Source organism: Passer domesticus, unplaced genomic scaffold (genome assembly GCF_036417665.1).
Source record: "Passer domesticus isolate bPasDom1 unplaced genomic scaffold, bPasDom1.hap1 HAP1_SCAFFOLD_60, whole genome shotgun sequence".
Classification (NCBI taxonomy): Eukaryota; Metazoa; Chordata; class Aves; order Passeriformes; family Passeridae; genus Passer; species Passer domesticus.
The window spans coordinates 176001-195573 of NW_026990165.1; the positions used below are offsets into that span (position 1 = coordinate 176001).

General features: G+C 46.2%; 1 protein-coding gene and 1 long non-coding RNA gene across 4 annotated transcripts; one reads left to right on the forward strand and one right to left on the reverse strand.

Moving 5' to 3' along the window:
- Nucleotides 1-276: 276 nt before the first annotated feature.
- LOC135292964 (uncharacterized) lies at nucleotides 277-13778 on the forward strand. Of its 3 annotated transcripts, XR_010355102.1 has the most exons (12): nucleotides 277-317; nucleotides 1689-1755; nucleotides 3321-3425; nucleotides 4163-4416; nucleotides 6261-6385; nucleotides 6518-6608; nucleotides 7903-8170; nucleotides 8912-9165; nucleotides 9721-9845; nucleotides 10257-10347; nucleotides 11648-12000; nucleotides 13202-13336. XR_010355102.1 is itself a non-coding variant. In XM_064406996.1 (11 exons), the coding sequence occupies exons 1-11, from the start codon at nucleotides 279-281 to the stop codon at nucleotides 13385-13387; spliced, it is 1605 nt and encodes a 534-aa protein (XP_064263066.1). In that variant the 5' UTR covers nucleotides 277-278; the 3' UTR covers nucleotides 13388-13778. The 3 variants fall into 3 exon arrangements, 2 of the variants coding, with proteins under 2 accessions (XP_064263066.1, XP_064263067.1); XM_064406996.1 differs by lacking the exon at nucleotides 11648-12000 and having other exon boundaries at nucleotides 13202-13778; XM_064406997.1 differs by lacking the exon at nucleotides 13202-13336 and having other exon boundaries at nucleotides 11648-12381.
- Nucleotides 13618-19501, reverse strand: LOC135292965 (uncharacterized). Its single transcript, XR_010355103.1, has 4 exons — nucleotides 19254-19501; nucleotides 17409-18902; nucleotides 17071-17253; nucleotides 13618-13915 (listed from the first exon to the last, which is right to left on the reverse strand). It is a non-coding gene; the product is annotated as an uncharacterized LOC135292965 (long non-coding RNA).
- Nucleotides 19502-19573: the final 72 nt, after the last annotated feature.

Below are 19573 nucleotides of genomic sequence, written 5' to 3' on the forward strand. Positions count from 1 at the left end.
GGCCATCCCTTTGAGCTTGGTGGCTGCTTCTTGTTTCATGGGGGTGATCTCCCTTCTTCTTGATGAGCCTTGAAAGCCACCAAGGCCAAACATCCAGGAACACATTTTGCTAAGAAGGATTTTGCATTTTGCAGCCTTTGCAGCAGGATCAGTGTCTGTGGCAGCGGGAGCAGCCGAGGCAGAGCGGGATGGTGGAGCTGCGGGCCTGGGCAGGATCCAGCGTGTTCCGCAGGGCCCCAGCGCGCGCTGCGTCCCGCAGGGCCCCCAGCAGCACTGCCATGCCCGTCAGGGTGACCCAGAGGCCCCAGGACCAAGAGGTGAGGGGCAGCTGTGGGGCTCTGCGGGCTGGCAGCGGGTGGGGGCTTGGCCATGGTGTTGGTGTCAGGTGCTGCTGAGCCCGCGGGACCTGTTGGGCAGGGCTGGGGCCCCACGGCTGCTCCAGGGCCCCTTGGAGCAGCTGTCTGGGTGGGAGCCACTCACAGGGATGACACACAGGAGGTGCCAGTGGATGTGGGAGGTTCTCTGGTGGATGTGGCACTCAGTGATGACACTGAGGAGGTGCCAGTGAAAGTCACATGTTCTCCATGCTGGGACACTTGGGAAATTCATGCCTGGGCATGGCTCTTGGCCAAAATGCATGGATTTCTCATTGTTCCACGTTGTACTGCACTCACCGAACATGTCAGGGTAAAGGAAACTCTCTGACAGTATTTTCTAGTATTAGGAGGATGTATTAGTATATTCCCAGCTGTGATGCCTAGTGGAGAACTCCAGCCACATGCACATCATTTTCAAAGCTTTTCCACTCTTTGATACAGTTTTAGCAAACATAGAAATTAACCTTAATTGGTTCTAAAGTACAATTCCACTAAGTAATATGCTATCCTCTATTTGGGATTGATGTCTCCTTTCTCATGCTAATTAGTCCACATTTTCCAGTCCATTTATCATACCTTTTTAGATTTTATCTCAGCCAATTGTGCCTTCAGAATGAAGCAGTTGGATGGCAGTAGTTGTTTTTGTTAAAAAATGTACTTAGGCTGAAAAACATTTTAGAGATTTTTAAGTTCTACTGGAATGTGACACTTTCTGTACTAAATTATGAGATCAGCCAAGTAACCCAAATTTGGTATATCTGACTTACCGAGGAGAAACTCTTTCCTCTTCACATCTATGAAGAATTGCATCTAGAGCTGAGGAAAAGAGAAAGGGTTTTCATGCCTCTTGAGAGTCGAAATTCACCTCATGCAGATGAAATTCTTCTTGGAGCTGACTCTACGATGTACTTCCATAGTGCCAGATAAATCCCAGTGTTGGGTCCTGCTCTGAATTCTTAATCTTTTTGTGAACCACTCTCACCTGGATTGTTAGCTGAGCACTGACCAGTTCAACTGTACTCAGGCACTTGATTTCAGGGGAAGCCTGTGCCTATAAATTCCAGCAATTGGGAAAGGATGACCTGCTACTTGAAGGCTTGGCTGCATTAGAGGCTAAGTGAGGGTCGCTCTCTCAGGGCACTTTTGTAGCTGGTTGCTTTCAGAGGGAGAACTGTGTCAAAGCAGCCCTTTTGAGTGATGGAACAGCAAACCTTTGCAAGTGCAGCTCTTGTTTAAAATGAAGGGCTTAGTTAATCAGCAGTGATGGAGAGTAGGCTGAAGATTTTACAGAAAATTTCTTCTTCCTTTTAGCCAAATGCCAGCGAGGTGTCGCACAATGGAAGTGTGCAGGATGTCAAATTGTATAACCCACTTGGAGGTATGGTTGCCTTTCATATTTTGCTCAATGTCTGTAAGATTTTCACCTTGGCAATTCATTTTTGCAGCATATTTTTGGGAGAGGGAATCTCTTGTGTTCAGAGCTCTCAGCTGGAGGTGGTTTGGCCTCAGGTCAGCCTTGCAGTCTCTTGTCAGTTCATTCAGGCACTGGTTTGTTTTCCCCTGAGAAAGCCTGCCAGTCCTTCCTTGTTCCCATACTCCTTGATGGGCTGGAATTTGGAGCATGGAGGTCAAGATTTGGACCACCTTATGCACTTAAATTCACAGTTTTGGTAGCTAATGTTTTTGATTTACAATTAGATTTTGGAGTACCTAGGCATTGTGCCTATCCATAAGAATTAATTGCAAATTGAAAGAAAAAATGACTGAGAGGAAGTCGCATGGAGAATTTCCATAAAGTCATTGTGGAGAACCATGCTTTATTTAATTTTTTTGGTCTTGGTCATTAATAAGTCACTGTTATCATATTACTGTGTTGGGTTCTTTTCAAGGAAATTGGAAGGAAGGCATTGGTGTCATCTTCCCAGTGGATTCCATCACTTCCCACAAAGCACAATGTGCTTAGGGGCTGCCATTTGTTGTTAACCTGTTCTGAGTGCTGTTTCCCCAAGGAGCCTGGCTCCAGGCAGACACCAGGTGCACATTCCCCTTGCAGGCACTCCGTGGTGCTGCCTGCAGCAGTGAGCTGAGCCAGGTACAGCCAGCTGCCCTGAGAAAAACAGGCTCTCACCTGGCTGTGGCTGCAGTCACCTGCCTGCAGGGACATCTCTGCCCCTGCACATGCAGCTCTTGCTCTGCCTTAGCCTAGTGCAGAGCATTTTAAGGCAGCACCCTTGGTGGCTTTTTGGAGAGACAACGCTAAACTTCTGAATTCCTCATTCAGGACATTCTGTTTCACATGTGAATGAAGATTTGTGTGATTCTTGGTGGTGGTCTACATAAATCCTAAGGGAATATTTAACATTCAGTAACTGGGGTCTGAGGACTGGCAGTAGTGAGACGATTGTGGAACTTGGGGCCACTTCTACTTTGGGCTGGCACAGAGAATCTCAGGTGAGACAGCTCTGGTTGCTGATAGGGTAGAGCGTGCCTTTGCAACGTGCTCCATGCAGTATCAGTTTGGGACTGGTGTTTGTCACAGAATCAGAGAATATGTGATTTGGAAGGGATCCACAAGGACATGCAAGTGCAGCTCTGTCCCCAAGAATCCCACCAGGTACCTGTGGACCTTGTCCAAATGCTTCATGAGCTCTGCTGGACTTGGTGCCCTGAGCCCACTAAGGGAGCCTGTCCCAATGCCTGACTACCCTGTGGTGAAGAACTCTTACCTACTTTTCATCCTGATGCTTGGTTATGGTTTCAGGTAATTTTCATTAGAAGTCATTCAGGGGTATCATTTTGGGAGGTCTTTTGCTTGAATGCTGTGGGAAGTCTCTGTACCTACATCGGATTGAGCTTCTCAAAACACCAGCAGTGCCCCCACTCAATAACTGGCATGTTTACCTTGTTCTAAGTAATTGAAGTGTGTGATGTTTGTGTCATTAGGTTTGCAGGCACATATCAGAGAGGCATGGTCCAAAGAACAGGAAGTGGAGAAAGGCATTAAAAGTTTGACCTACATTGAAAGATTGAAGGAGCGTGTAAAGAAAGGTCAGTCTGTGTGTGTGTGATGGGAGAGACAAAGCTCCCGGATGTCTCACCAGGACTCAGAGAGTCTCCATCAGACACCAAGCACGAGTTCCTGGTTTCAAAGCAGTGCCTGGTGTGTCATATCCCCTCCCTCGACCTGCTGGCCACGCTTCCCCTGGTGCAGCCCAGCACACGGTTGCCTTTCTGGGCTGCCGGCACACGGTGCCAGCTCATGCCTGGCCTCTCATCCACCAGCACCTGCAAGTCCTCCCCACCTTCATCCCCAAGCGTGTCTCAGTGCCAGGGCATGTCCCAACCCCAAAGATGCAGCACTTTGCACTTGGCTTTGTTGAATCGCAGGAGGTTCCCAGGGCCCCACTTCCCAAGCTTGTCCTGGTCCTTCTGGATGGCATCCCATGCCTCTGGTGTTGGCAAACTTGCCAAGCTTGCATTTAATCCAACTGTCCATGCCATTCCTGACATAGCTCACTGCTTGAGCTTACAAACTGGGAAAATCATACAAAAGCACCATGCATAAAAGTAATTTTTCATTAATACCATCCCTCCAATATCATTCGTTTACCAGGTATTTTTAAGGATTGTTTCTTCCCAATGCTTTACTGTTTGGATTCTTACTGATCTATCAATGCTGAACAAACAGAATTTCAGCAGTCTCGGTATATCCTTTTGAATCAACTTCCTTGCCTTCTCCCAACCCCCCATTTGACAACTCTTTTTCTGTTTTTCCTTTACTGAAGTGAAAATACCAGAGCTCAGGAGAGCCCCATGCAGCTCTCCAGATCTTGTGCCTGAGAGGAAGAGAACGATGCCCACGAACCCTGCCAAATTCTTCCAGAGACTTTCCAGGACTGTTTCCCAACGACCCATCAGAGACAGGGTGATTCATTTACTGGCTCTCAAGAATTACAAGAAGCCAGAGCTACTTTCCCACTTAGAAAGAGAGGGAGTTGTGCAAAAGGACAAGGAATCTCTTGGAAAGATCCTTCAGGAGGTGAGATCCTGGAGTCGCTGCCAGCAATGCTAACTCTCAGCTGTCTTACTTCAGGGTTTCAATTAGAAACTAATGAGAGGCTTGGGAAATGCTCCTGGTTTAGATTTTTCCATCAGCTTTACCCAGTTCCCCCCAATGGCAAGCCCATGTGAGGAAAGAAAGAAACCTTCCAAACTTGGGAGGCATTGTTGTTTTTCTAGAATGGCTGGCAATGATAAATTCTTTGTAACATGCTTGCTTCTCGTGCCTTTTTGTAATCCTCTCTCTTTTCCTTGGACTCTTTAACTGCTTCATGGAGGAACTTCAGAGGGTGAAAGTCTCAACTGGATGAAACACTTAGTTGAGGTCCTTAAAATCCTGGGACAAGTTTCAGAGGAGAGAATTTTGGTAGCTGCCTAGGGCAGTATTTCACTTGAAGGGATTTGGTGGCCACTCGATGGTACTTGACTGCTGCTGGGATCTGTGGGGATTGCTTTCCAGGGGAGGGTGTTCCAGGAAAATCCTCCATGATAGAGATGGTTCCCAACTTTGAGCACAGGGGTTCTTTGTTGTCCTGTGTATCAAGTCTTCAAATTCCTTGGCACCTATTATTATTCAGTAACTTTTCCAGGTGTTTGTTTAGTTCCACTGGTATTTCTTTATCATTCCTACAATTCACATTTATGGAAGGATTCAGTGGCTGTTTCCTTCCTTTTCCATATTCCCCGTCCATGTAGGCTGTTACTGAATTATGCTATCATTAAATAGCATATCATGCAGCAATATTTCCTTTTTAGCTATGAAAGAAGGGATTATAGGATTTCAAAGCTCAGCTCCTTAGAAGGTAAGAGGTGGAAAAATCTCCTTTCCCTTTTCTTCTTGTCAATGTTTAAGGAGATTTTGAAGGAGTAGTTTCATGTTTGCAGTGTGAACTGCCTCAAGGTACTGGTTTGCATTCTGAAAGGGCTGTGTGAACAGCACTTCATCCTGAAAACTATTATTCACATTTTTCTTAACTTCGCAGCAGGTGGCATTGTTTTTGGGTATAGATGAAAAACCAGTAGGGTGAATTTGCTGAGCTCTTACACTCACAGCCTTCCTTCTCTTCCAACACAGACTTAGTTGTGCTTTTAAGAAGTAAATTCCTGATTCTGGGTATCTTGGTTACTTTTTAGCTGTTGAAGTGTAGCTCTAGGTAGGTTATCTCCCACAAGTGTTCCATAGGAACCTGTAGTTTCCTCTGAGCAAGCACTTGAGAAAGAAAAGCAGTTCTGTTTGCAGAGACAAATGCCAGCATCCTGTGGAGCTTCATGGGATGGTGAAAGCATGCCCCGTTAGAGGCCCAGGCTGTGCTCTGCCATGGCAATGCAGCTGGGTGAAACAAGAGGGTAGCCAATGTGTTCCTGAGGGTGGAAAAATATGGATTTGCCCATGGAGATGATGTTCTTCAGGTCTTACTCAAAAGATAAGGAAACAGAAAGGAAAAGCCTGGCCTCTCCTTGTATTTCAAATGGTGAAGATTGAGAGCTGTGGCATAGGGGACTTTGACTCTCAAAGCTGTGTTAAAGACCAAAAAACCTGGATCCCTGCTGCAGGGAGAGGTTTTCATAGCATCCATTTCCTCCATGCTTGCAGCACTTTGGCATTTATTTACCTCCCAATTTCTAGAGCCCAAATGGACCACACCTCTTTAATATTGTTACCTCTTACATGTCAGCTGCATTGTTCTTCACATTGAACAAAAGTCCAGGAAAACTGGTGCATGATTTCTTTTCACCTTTGCTTTAGCTTTGCAGTATCAGTTTGACATCTATAGTCTGCCTTTAGGTGAAATGAACATTTATGTTTTAAATGTCTGTCCTTAGGTAGCCAACCTGGATGCAAATGAGAATTCTTTCAGCCTGAAGGAACATTTCTTTAAAGACATCCAGGAAGATTGGCCTGGCTACACTGAAAGAGATAGACAGACATTGGAGGTGACCCTTTCTCAGTAAGTTCAGTCAGGACAACAACCATTTCAAAAAACCATCTGGGAAATGAAGGTCTGTTTTCCCTGTGAGAAAAGAACGATAACTGTTGATAGTTTTGCTTTGTAACCTGAAATGTTGGACCATCCTTACAGAAAACCAACTCCATCTCAGAATTCCACCAGCACCAGCCAGTCACCATCTCTGGGACCTTCTGAAGGAGATACTCCACCCAGAACTGCTCAGGTATTTTGTGAATTTTTTAAACATTCTCTACTATGAATGATGTTTTATCCCACTTGCTCCTGGTGTCCAAGCTGTGATATGAAGCAGTAGTGCTCTCTTTATATTGTATGAACCTGAGGCGTGTACTTCCAATGGGATTCCTGTATAGTTTTCCAGATGGTTGCAATGTCAAAGCCTGCAACAAGCTTGCACACATGACTTGTTTCTCATGGTGCGTAGGAAACTCTGCTAAGGACAAGATGTGGACATGTTTCTGGTACCTGGCTGTGTCTGTGCAGGGTTCTTGATGATATGGCAGCTCTAGTACTTAAAACATGCACGGTCATGCCAGTGCTACTGTTTGAAGAGAAATCTAAGGGAAGTCTAGAATAAGGACAAATTCCAGTAGTAAGGCATTTGTAGGAAACTTGTTTTTCTGTCCTAAGCAGCATTTAGGCTCCCATTTTGATTCAGACTATCCCATGTGAGAGGAGGGAACTCTGAATCATCATGGAATAGCTCGGACTTGTTAGGCTTAAAATCAGAGCGTGGTCTTTTTGAAAGAATCTTGGAAAACATTGCATGAAAAGGTTAGTTTCCTAAAGATTAAAAATACTCTTTAAATAGAGGAGGGAGGACACAGCTCTGTTTTTCCCTACTCTTTTCCCAGCCACAGTAGGAAATGTTGCAGGGCCCAGCATCCTCTTAAGTCCTGCCTCCTTGCCCACAGGATTTCTGTCAGCAGGCAGGCACAGAGCTGTGTCTGGCACTCCTGTTCTGAGCTGCTGATGTGCACGGATAGGAGCAGTGTTTGCTCGGTAGTGAAGAGGCTGTGATCCAGGGTTTCCTCTGGAGAACAGCAGGAATGAGACCTGCAGCCAGACTGGGCCTTCCCTCTGTTGTTATCATGTCTGCTTTGGACACGCTGTGATCGGCACCACACCGGTGGCTCCTTGGGGCTGCTTTAGGGAATCATGTGGGTGTGTGACAGCAAGAGCTGAGTGTTTTCCTGGTGTGTCTAAGGAGAAACAGGGAGCAAGATAAAACCAACTTGAGCTCCCCGTTTTGGGGAAGCCTTTGATAGAGGTGCTGAAGGGAGTGTCTTTGTCCCAAAGCCTTTGAGCTACAGACTAGGAGAAAGACTTGCTGAATACTGGGGTGAGAAAGTAGGGATGAAATAGAGAACATATTTAGCTGCAGCACTCCTTGTTTGAAAGGCTGTTTTAGGTAAGAAAGGTGTGTTTTCAACCATCGCCAGTTCAGAAATGCTGTTTGTTCAGAATGGGAGGAAAACTAATCGGGATCATCTTTGCAGAAACGGCCTCTGGATTCTGACTTTCTCAGTCCTGTGATGGGCAAGAAGCAGAGGATTGACCAAGAGCCCAGTGATGTCCAGCCAGCAGCTGGTGGCCACTCTCCTTCTTTCTTGGACCTGCCTTCCACATCCTGTTCAATTTTGAACATGTCTCCAAGTGTCAGATCCATTTCCGCTTCCACCGAAGTACAACTGAAAAATAAGGTTCTGACACATTCTGGATTCCCAGTGTCTGCCAGGGTGCAGGGGAAGACTCCCAAGTCCAAAGGTGAGTAAACAGAATGAGAGAGGGTAAAAAAATCCCATCCTTTGGATTTTTATGAAATGCTTGCCATGCTCAAAGCCAAAGAGAAGAGCAGAGAGCTCAGGACCCAGGCAGAAAAGGAGTCACACAATCCAAGTGCAAAGGGTATTAAACTGATGGACTCCTTTCAGATATGCTTCCATTTCATTTTTTTACTGGATATCTATATGTTTTTATGCCCATATCCAGCCTCTCATCCACCAGCACCTCCAAGTCCTCCCCACCTTCATCCCCAGGCGTGCCTCGGTGCCAGGGCATGTCCCAACCCCAGAGATGCAGCACTTTGCACTTGGCCTAGTTGAAACCAATGAGGTTCCCAGGGCCCCAATTCCCAAGCTTGTCCTGGTCCCTGTGGATGGCATCCCATGCCTCTGGTGCTGGCAAACTTGCTGAGAGTGCACATATTCCCACTGTCCATGCCATTCTTGACATAGCCAACGCTTGAGCTTACAAACTGGGGAAATCATATAAAAGCACCATGCATAAAAAGAAGTTTTCATTAAAACCTCCCATCCAGTATCACTCCTTTACCAGGCATTTTACTAACTGTTTCTTTTTAATGCTTTACTATTTGGATTCTTTTATATTTGTAAATGCCCAGCCAATGGAGGTTCAACATTCTTGGTGCATCCTTTGGAATCAACTACCTTGCCTTCTGCAAACCTGCAATTTGAACTCTCTGTTTCTGGTTTTCCCTCACTTTAGGAGAAGAAGCAGAGGTCAGAGGAGCCCAACAAAACAATCCAGGTCCTGTGCCTGAGAAGAAGAGGATGGTGCCTATGAGACTTGCAGACATCGACTGGAGCGGCTGCGCTGCTGTTTACGGCCGACCCTACAGGGACAGGGTGATTCATCTGCTTGCTCTGAGGGATTACAAGGAGCCAGAGTTACTTGCTCGGCTGCAGAGAGATGGAGTCAGGCCAAAGGACAAGGATTCCCTTGGAAAGATCCTTCAGCAGGTGAGATCATGGAGCTTGTACCACCAATTCTTCCATCATGCTGTTCTGCTGTTCATAATTTTACTACTTCCTCACCTGTTCAAATTAGAGACTTTCCCAATACTCCTTCAAGGTAAGTTCCACTGGTATTTCTTTCTGATAGGCTTTCATCAGAGGCACACCCATGGAAAGATGCAGTAGCTCCTTCTTTCCTTTTTAAATATTCCCCATGCACCTGAATGGTGCTGTTGCTGAATTATGCAAGCATTATTATATTAAATTGGATTATTTCCTCTTTAGCTAAGAAAATAGTTTTGGAGCCTAGGCAAAGGACTCAAATTCAACGTCGATACAGTTTTAGTTGATCCCACAGTGACTTTTAAGAACTCATTCCCTGAACCTGCAAAGTTTGTTGCTGTGTTTGCCCAGGGTAGTGGCAGGGCTTTTTCACGCTGCAGACATTCACAACATAATGAGAGCCATGTTCTGCCATCCCAGCTGAAGTAGCTCCTTTAGATTTCTATAGTTTGCATATAGGTATAATGAAGATTTGTTTTCCTAAACGTCTGCCTGTAGGTAGCCAACGTGAATGCAAAGGAGAATTCCTTTAGTCTGAAGGAACATCTGTTTCAAACCCTTCAGAGTGATTGGCCTGGCTACAGTAAAATCGAAAGAAAGAGTTTGAAGTCAATACTTTCTAGGTAAGTTCAGTCTCTTGGGGAAGGAAAAGAGCCTTTTTAGAAAAAAAGCCCTGGGAAATGAAGCCTAGATTCTTAGAATATGCTGCACCAGCAGAGGCCCATCAGGGTCATGGAATCCAACTCCTGGCCCTGCACAGACACCACGAGAATCACACCCTGTGCCCAAGAGAGTTGTCCAAACTGTTCTTGAGCCCTTGCTGCAGTGACCACTGGCCTGGGGAGCCTGTTGCAGTGCTCAAGCACCCTCTGGGCCATGAATGTTTTCCTGATGTCCTGCCTAAAGTTCCCTCAACTCTGCTTCATGTTTTTTCCTTGAGTCCTGACACTGAAGGTCTGTTTTCCCTGCAAGGAAAGAACTATGACAGTTGATATTTAGGCTTTGTAACATGAACTCTTGGACCATCCATACAGAAAATCAGCTCCATCTCAGAACCCCACCAGCAGCAGCCAAGCAACGTCTCCAAGGCCTTCTGAGACAGATGCTCCAGCAAGACCTGCTCAGGTATTTTGTGCATTTTTAATATTCTGCATTGTATAGTAAATTTTAGCAGACTTGCTGGTGATGTAGAAGCTGTGATGGGAATGTGCAGGATCAGGCCTAGGCATGTTTTGCCACACACTGCTGTGACCTCAAGGTTATGATAAGAAGAGAGGATCCAGCAGGGGTGGAGCAGCATTGTCCTGATCCAACTTTCTGCTCTGCCTGGAGACTTGAGCTCAGTCCCCACCCTCAACTCATTCCCTGGAGAAGGGCTCAAATGGCTGGCTCTGCTTGTGTGACAGAACTGCATGAGAAATCTCCTGTGCATAAGAGGCTGCACCAGGCTGGGGCAGATGGAACCCTCTTGCTATCTTCTCCCTCTGTCTCTCTGTCACTCTCATTGTTGACCCCAGCTCTGCACTATCCACATGGCTGGACAAAACACAGCACCTACAGAATGGTGCTATTCCCTCACTCCCTCCTCTGCCTTAATTTCTCTCCTCCCTCCCTCTGCCTGGGCACAGCACGGCTGTCCTGTTCTACTCCATCCCCGGCCCTGAGGTTTGCTGTGCCTGTGGGGAGCTTGTGGCCGTGTGTTGTGGCTCGTGAGGCAGCACCTTTGAGAAGCTCCTTGGGAGGAGCTGAGAGATGACTGAAGGGCCCTGAGCAACAGCAAGGGCTCCTTGGTAACCACTTGTGAAACTCTCTTGTACAAGTTTAAAGGCTTGTTAGCCAACAGCTTTTGAGTCTGCGGAGTGGGTGAGCCTGCTGGATTTAAGACAGCTGTACCTAAATGCACAAGAGTTTCTGGACATGTGACTGGTGTCTGTGTTCATCCTGATGAGAATTCACAACCAACCACAACATCCTGTACTCATGGGTTGTAATAGTGAAGCATTAATCTTGTTTTTAATGCATAAAACTCCAAAACAGCCAGGTTCCTCTGTAATAAATTATGTGGGTGTTTGATAGCAAAAGCTGAGTCTTTTCCTGGTGTGTGCAAGCAGTAATTGGGACCTAGACAAAAGTTACCTGGCATCCCCATTTTGGGGAAGCTTTGCTGGAGCTGCTGAAGGGAGCGTCTACTTCCCAAAGCCTTTTAGCAGTAGACTTGGAGAAGGTCTTGCTAAGTGCTAAGATGAGAAAGTAGGAATGCAGAAGAGCAGATATTTACCTGCAGGTCTTCCAGGTTTGACAGTTATTTTTAATTAAAAATAGTGCATTTTAAAACTTTGCCAATTCACAGATGCTGCTTTTTTAGAATGGAGAGCAAAACCTGATTGTGATCATAGAAGAATGAATTATTTTGTTGTTGTTGCAGATACGGCCTTGGGCTTCTGGCTTTATCAGTCCTGTCAGGAGCAAGAAGCAGAGAACTGAGCAGTAGCCCAGTTACATCCAGGCAGCAGCTGGTGGCCACTCTTCTTCCTGGGTGCTGGCTTTAACATTCCATTCTATGGGGATGTCAAAGCCATCCCTGTAGAATGGGATGTCAAAGCCAGCACCCTGTCTCCAAGTCTGGGCTCCATTTCCCCTGCACCCTTTAGGTTCAAGAAAAAGACAAATGTTGGAGTTCTAGAATGCCAGCAGTTGTGTAGAGGACTAGCATGTCCAAAAAGATGTGAAGAGAGCTGGGGAGGCTGAAGCAGTAGTGTCCCTTGGATTTCAATGAAGGTATTAATGTGCTGCTTTTCCCAACTCCAGTGTGGACAATGATGGAGTAAAATTTGATTATTAAGAGAAGCCTCTGCCCGAATTTTGGTGCAACCAAGACCATATTTCAGAGTTAATACTACAGATGTTGTTTACAAGTAAATGTGAACTAGGGAGCTAGAAAGGTAAAGGAGGAGATGGGCCAGGTGGGGGGAAGTGCAGAGATGAACACCGAGGTGGGTGAGGCCCGGACGGGCCCTCCCTTCCTGCAGTGCAGCTGCACAGGCTCAGCTGCAGCAGTGCTGCTGCATCCCCTCATGGCATTTGCAGGAGGGGAGGGAGAAGTGTGTGTGTGGTCTAAAGCCCTGGAAATTGCTCACAGCTTGTGTCAGGGCAGTGGTGTTGGCAGGGGCAGCCAGGCCTCCTGCAGCTCTGGGGCTCTGGGGCAGCTGCGGCCTTTGGAGCAGGCGCGGCAGGGCCCCGGCTCACATTGCTCCGGGACCACCCAAAATGTGGAAAGGCATCTGTGGTTTTCTTTTCAAAACTATCCTGCATACTACTGAGGTGTATCAGGCCTGGCATGCATCCTTGGCACAAGTTGTTGTCTGTCCTGCTACTGAATTTCAACTTGTTAGCAATTTACTGCTTGTAAATATTAATCTCAGGGTGGTTTGAAGGAATTGAAGGAAAAACTGCCTGATGTGGAGGGAGTTTTTTTCATCCAATAAGAACCAGACCTTAAGGCCTAGAGGAGCAGAAGCATTGGTGTGAGAGTGCTGGGAAGTGGCATCTATTATTCTCATTGCCACTTCATCTTGGATTTGTATCATGAGCTTGATAAACCTCACACCTGTTGATTTGAGGGAGAAGGGAATGAAGAAGGTTTGACTCCCATCGGTGGCTTTGAGCATTAATGAGTTTTGCCCTCCTGAGGAGCTGACGCGCTTTGGGTTTTTGTTGTTGTAGTTTCTGACTTGTCTAGAGTTTGTTTTTTGGTCTGCATTATAACTGCCTCAGTTTGCCATGTTCCCTCAAGAGTGGTGCTCACAGAGAAAAATAGCTCAAAAGATAAACTCAGTGTATATTTTCTGTTTTACATGAATAAAGCCAGACTGGACTAGCTGAGTGTGCCTCAAGGCTATTTTGTAGGAAAGGTCAGGAAATTCTAAACTCTGCAGAAATGTTGGCATGCACTGATTTTCTTTTGATTTCTCCTTCATAGGGTAGCCCCAGCTACTCCGAGATGAAGAGCAGGTGCCACAGGAGCAGTAGCTCCACAAAAAGCTGTCCCACATTCAGCAATGAGTATCTGAATTTGGCAAGCAGCAAGTCCTGGAGTCCTGGCACCAGTCTTCTGCTTCAGCAAAGGATCATCTATGAGCTCCAGCTGTTTTATTTTAAAAGATGATTAGCTTTTTAGGTTTCTTCAAGTTAGTAATAAGGAGATGATTATTTGTTAAAAATGTAGGATTAGTTAGTCTACGATTAGAGACTTTAGTATTGAACTTTAGCAATAAAAAAGTTGCATTATTGTTAACTCCTTCTCTTATCATCAGTTTTATCATATTTGGAGAGTCTTTCTTCTGGTCAATTCTTCTCTTCAAGACTTAGCTCTGTCCACTGAATGAAACTTATCAGTAGAGAATGGAAGCCCAGTACCTTTATTATAAAATTGTGCACATATTAAGAAAATATTGTAGCAAATGGAATTTCTTTATGACAAGAATAAGCCTGTTTTCTGATTTACTTGTTAATTTAAAATCTTTGCCTTAAGGGATGGAAAGGGTAGAGGACAACCTCCACCCCAAATGACCTTGTTGTGGAGGGTTGCAGAGGAGTGCCCATGGGCTGCTCTAAGCTGTCAGCTGAAGCAGCTCCCAGGACTGCTGGCAGATCATGGCCTCACCTTGTCATGAGCCGGGGAAGATCCAGATCTCTGTAAGGGTTTTGTAAAAGACATGGAAAAGCGTTGGAGGCAAGGTACATCAATTGGTTTAAAAAGAGAAATTCCGTTCAAGTGTCCCTTCAGGATCGCTATCAGTTTTGTAGATTTCTCCAAACTAGTCAGTCACAACCTGTCTTTCTAGAGAGACACAGATGTTGATTCCTGCACAGACCAATGGGGACTTTGATGTCTAGTTATTTTCCTAAATTTCCTGCCATTTATTTATTCAGCTGAAAAAGAGGACATGTTAGCAACAAGACCATAATCTTCTCTTGGGAAAGGATATGAAATTGTCTGAGGGAGGATAATATTTGGGAACACTCAAAGGTGGCTGGGAATGCCCCTTTCTTCCTTGCAGAGTATTCTACAAATTCCTCCATTGTCCCCAAGACAACGATATTGAGTCCCTGTACCTGAGAGCCCTTGGGGTGTTTTGTGATTGAACACCTGAGCCGTTGTTGCCCTTCTGTTCTCCTTCAAGCCAAGTTCAAGAAATGTCACCTCCTAAACCCTGAGACTTGGGTCCATTTTTGCCTGGCTCAGGGGGTGCTCCTCCAGCTCTGCAGTGCAGCAGCCCCAGGGACGCTGCCGTGGGGGGCATGGGGTGAATTGTGCTGGGCTGCCTCCCCTGGGCCTGCTGGCTGCTGCTGCTTGACAGAGTGTGCCAGAGTGCTGCTGCCCAGGGTGGGCTGACACTGAGGACTTTTCATAGTTACCCCTTCATGACATATCTTTCCCTTGATGGGATTTCTTCTAACTCACTCTACACTGCATTAGAAAATTTTATTTCCATGCTTTAACAAATTGAAGCTTCAAATTCTCATCTATATTTTCCCCTCCAGTCCCTTATGTGTTGGGGCTGGCTTCCCTTGGGGGCAGATGTATCAATGTACTGATCCCATCCCCTTTTACTGCTGCAGGAGTGCTTAGGAACACTTCAAATGGTCCTTTCCACTTTTCTTTAAGTGCCTTTTTACTCTGCTTTCTGACATAAGACACAGTCCCCAGGTTGATGAGGAAGTGCCTGAGGCACCAGGGATGGTCAGAAATTTGTGGAAAGATGAGAGCACTTTCCACAAAGAAGATAAAAAGGGACTGAAATTATTCCTATCATAAGACTTTCTCTAGAAAGGATTGGAATTTGTAGTGCCTTCCACAGGGCATTTCCGATGGGCTCACTTTTTCTTTAGAAGCCACTGGAATTCTGAACCTCAAGAGTGCAAGGGGAAGCACTGGTGGGCACTTCAGTGAGTTTTCCTGGCCATATTTACTAATTTCTGCTTTTAGACTCTGCTTTGTTCTCTCAGCCTTGCTGCTGGGAATGACCTCCATGGGCTGAGTAGGTCCCATTTAACTGGGAGTGTTTTACATAACTTTTGCAGTTTCAGCTATGAAATGAAGATCTGTATCTGATGACATTCCAAAAGGAATCAGGGAATTCCGAATCTTAGTAGTTTTTCTCTTATTATTACTTGAGGTAATTATTTAGGCTTCTTGTTGTTGTTGTTTTGGTTTTTTTTTTTTTTTTTTTTTTTTTTTTTTTTTTTTTTTTTTTTTTTTTGTGACAAGGAAAATCCTCTGGCCATGCAGAAAATGGGTCCACTAAACTGTAGAAAGATTGCTGGCTGAACAATGCCATGACATTCTCCTGTGGGAACTGGACAACCTGGCCTGCAGTTTACAGAGTTACTCTGTACTGTCCCCAGAACAAGACAGACCATGTGCTGTCCTCAAACAGATACATCAAGGAAGAAGGAGCATTGTGCCCAGATGAAACTAAATGCCAAGCACGTCATGGGAACCCCTGCAGAGGCTCTGGCTTGGTGGCAGAGGCTGTCACAGCACTGCCAACAGCAACTGTGCAGCCAGAGCCGCAGAATTTGTCACTGCTGGCCTGAAAGTGCCAGCCCTGGATGGAAATGTCAGCAGGAGCTCATGCTCTGCCTCCCCATGCTGACAAATCCCTGCAATCCCTCCTGCTGTGCTCTGTGGCAGCACTGCCAGAGGAGGCAGAGGATGTGACACATCCTCAGGGACACCTCGGGCTGGCTCTGCAGCAGGACCTTCCCTTGGCCCATGCTCACTTCTGCAGACAGCTATGGCCATGAGCCTCACACACTCCTTGCTTTTTGGGGCAAATCCCTTCGGCTTTGGTAATTTAACGCTCTGAAAGGGGCCAAAGACTTAACCCTCTTTTTCTGAAAAAGCAGATGGTGGGCAGTTCTTCAGCCCACTGAATTAAAAATAAATTCTTTTGACCCAAGTAGCCTCCAAGCACATATTTTGGGAAGGAATTACTTTCCCACACATGGTGCACTTTCCCTCTTTTACTGCTAACAAAATCCCAGTGTTTGATGCAAACAGCCCCAGGATATGTTCATGAATAGCTCATCAAATAGCTCACAATCAGCCCCTTGAGAAAAGCAAAGTGTGCTTTCTAATGTAACCAGTTAGTTTGAGTTTTGAATGTTTTGCATTTGCAACTGAGGCCCTGTAAGCAATTCTAATTGTTGTCAGTAGGTGAGATACTTCTGAACAAAGAAATCACTTTTACCTGGCATGTACCTGGTCATACAAAAGAATGGATGTTTGGAGAGTGTGTTTTTATAATGTCATATGTTCAAGATGGGACACACACAGAGTGTACAACATCTCTCCTTTATACTTTTCTTTTATAAATACATAGTTCTAAGAAATTATAATTTTTGCTTGGCAGGAAAGGTCAAGGACTCAGTAGTAAACACCTGTCAAGCCTCCTGGACCTCCGTTCTGGCCATCCACAGTCATAGGGTGCTACTTCAAATTATTTTTTTCAGTCAACAGTAGCAGACATAAGCCCCAGGGCACCAACGTGCCCCCTTTCTGTATCATCAGCAACAGAAATCAGTTTTAAATTTTTAGAATTTCCAATTCCCAAATGTAAAAAATTATGTATTTTCGCATGCAAACTATGATGGCTTTTGCTGACGTTTTTAACATTTCACAGGGCCAAAGAGGATTCAGATTTCTGAAGTTTTACAAAATAGAGATGCAAATGTCATAGAAAGCACAGCAAGGACGAAAGTTTAATCACCCTGAAAAAACCTCTCTTACTGAAGTATCCATAGAATCACAGCTTCACCCAGAGTGCACCGATACCACCTTACCCTGTCCATGAGCCATCCTGGAAATGCAGAGCATGCCAGCCCCAAGTCTGGTTCTAGTGCCCGTTCTTATGCACAATTGTCTCCAAAATCTGCAGCAGCACAAGCCAAGGTGAGGGCAAAGCCCATTCTGAGGATGCCTTGGGGACCCTCCACGCCTGTTCCGAGCTCAGGGGACAGCAGGTTCTGCCACAGCAGCAGAAATTACATTACGTGTTAGTAAATGCAGCACTTAGAGTAGCAACTAAATAGTCCTATCTCAGAGTTAAATGTTCAATTCTTCATAAATGCAGTACCTAAACCAGTTAACTCCCACCTACACCCCAGACATCCACCTATACCTGCTTGTGTAAATTGTATTTTCCACTCCACTCCCTAGCCCTTCTCTCAGCACAGTCCTCAAGCCCTCAACCAGGCACAAGCCAACTTCTCACCTGGCTGTTAGTAATTACCTGTTGGTAATTACCTGAGCACCTGCCCCACCCACAGCAGCTGTGCAGGTCCCTGACTGCTGGGAGAACAGGCTTGAAATGCAGACCCAACCCCAGAACAACAACAACAACAAAAAAAACCCCAAAAAACCAAAAACAACCAAAAAAACCCCCAAAAAAACCAAAACAAGACAAAACAAAACAAACAAACAAACAAAAAAAAAACAAACCCAAAAAACCCCCAAAACAAACAAAAAAAAACACCACAAAGAAACAAACAAACAAACAAAATTTACGACATTTTTAAATAATTTCAGACTGGTAAAAGATCAGGACATAAAGAGATTTGTTTATTCCCTTCAAGAAAAAGTTTACATCCTTCTCTGTGAAGGGAAGTCACGGTTTTTTGTTGAAGCAGAAGAAGCATGTTTTATGAGCCCAGTTTCCTACCTCTCTTGTCCCTGCAGTGGGGACAAGCCTTTGTTCCAAGTTTGACTGAAGCTTCGGGAAGCAGCTTTGCCTGCAGAGGGCACACAGAAGCATGACACCTTTGCCTCCTGTGCACCTACAATTTCTACACCATCATTATCACTGCTCGGGTGACTGAGCAAGCTGACAGAGTGTGACAGATAGTCTGTCGTGTACAGAAAGTCACAGAAAGAAGAAGGGAGGGAGAAAACAGGGAAGATGACAATGCAAAAGATGTTGAAGGAGTGTGGCAAGGATTGAGGATTAAGAGACAGAAATAAGAAGAGACCATACCCCTTAGCTGTCAAGTGCTGAGGGGAAACTGCAAGTACTTGCATATTTGAGCTCACCACCTGGACTTGCATGCCTTGTCCACATTACCATTATTTCAATAATTTTGATTCCTGGACAAGCTGTCAGGTCCCCAGTACCAGTCCTACCTCCCTTCCAGAAGTCTCTGGGCAGAGAGTTGAAAATAGATCAGGGGTTACCTGTTACTCCATAAGCATTCAAGACAGCCAGAGAGCTTCCAGGAAAAAGGCCTTAGTGAGTGCCCAGGACAAAGAGATTTTAAGCAAGTGGAAGAAGGAGGTATTGATGGAGGATCACAGCTCTGTTGAGGTTTAACCTTTCAAAGGTTTGTTGCTTTTGAAATAGAGATTTTTGGAGCTCCCTTGAGTTAGCAATATGAATTCAGCATTTAAATTTTAGCTTGTAGAATTATGTGTTGAATTTTAACCTATAACTTAAGAAACCTTTTCACACAGGCTCAGCTGTGACCAGCAAGACCTGGGCCTGGAGCTGCAGCTGGTCTCCTCTGCTCTGCAGGTGCTCTCGTCCTCAGTGGGAACTGGGGGAGGCCAAAGGACACTGGTTCTTCTGATCCTGCAGATGAAGTTCGGCACATCTCCTGGACAGGGACAGCAGATGGGACATCTGGGAAGCAAAGGGAACACTGAGTCAGTATGGGGACGTTTCCCTTGGCAGCAGCTGCACTTCCATCAGGGAAGAGGAAATGTCAGAGCCTCCCCAGGAGGGTCAGAAAGAGAAAGCAGCCGAGCGGGCTGGGCTGTGGCGAGCACAGCCGCGGTGGGACCGTCCCGCAGCCCCGGCAGCCCGGCAGAGCCGGCACAGCTCCCGGGCCCTGCCGGCACAGCTGCCTTGCCCAAGGACAGCCCCTGTGCCAGCCGGGGCAGCTGCGCTGAGCAGCCCCAGCACGGGCAGGGCCCACGGCCACAGCCCACGCCAGCCTCAGCCCACCCTGCCTCCCCGGCCATGGGGCCTCACCCGGGCTCTCTCCAGGCTGGCAGCAGCAGGGCCCTGCTCACTGCTCCTGCTGCTGGCACTCAGCTTCTCCCTGCTGGCTCCTGGCAGTCTCTGGCTGTTCTCAAGGTTTTCTTTGCAGCTGTGGCAAAAGTGGAGGCTCTGGAATTGGTTCCAAGGCCTGTCAGAGCTGCAGTCCCAGAGCCCTCTGTGCTCCCTGCTGGCCCCTCCATCCCCTCAGCCCCACCCATGCTCTCGCCAAACCCCCAGCCCCCTTCAGCTTCTTCAGCCCCTCACAGTCCTCTCACCTCCCTCAGTCCCTTCTGACCCATCCCATCCCCTTA

Coding starts and splice junctions, on each gene's coding strand:
- LOC135292964 (XM_064406996.1), top strand. CDS start 279: ATGCCCGTCAGGGTGACCCAGAGGCCCCAGGACCAAGAG. Junction 318..1,688: donor AGAGGCCCCAGGACCAAGAG/GTGAGGGGCAGC, acceptor TCTTCCTTTTAG/CCAAATGCCAGCGAGGTGTC. Junction 4,417..6,260: donor TTGGAAAGATCCTTCAGGAG/GTGAGATCCTGG, acceptor GTCTGTCCTTAG/GTAGCCAACCTGGATGCAAA.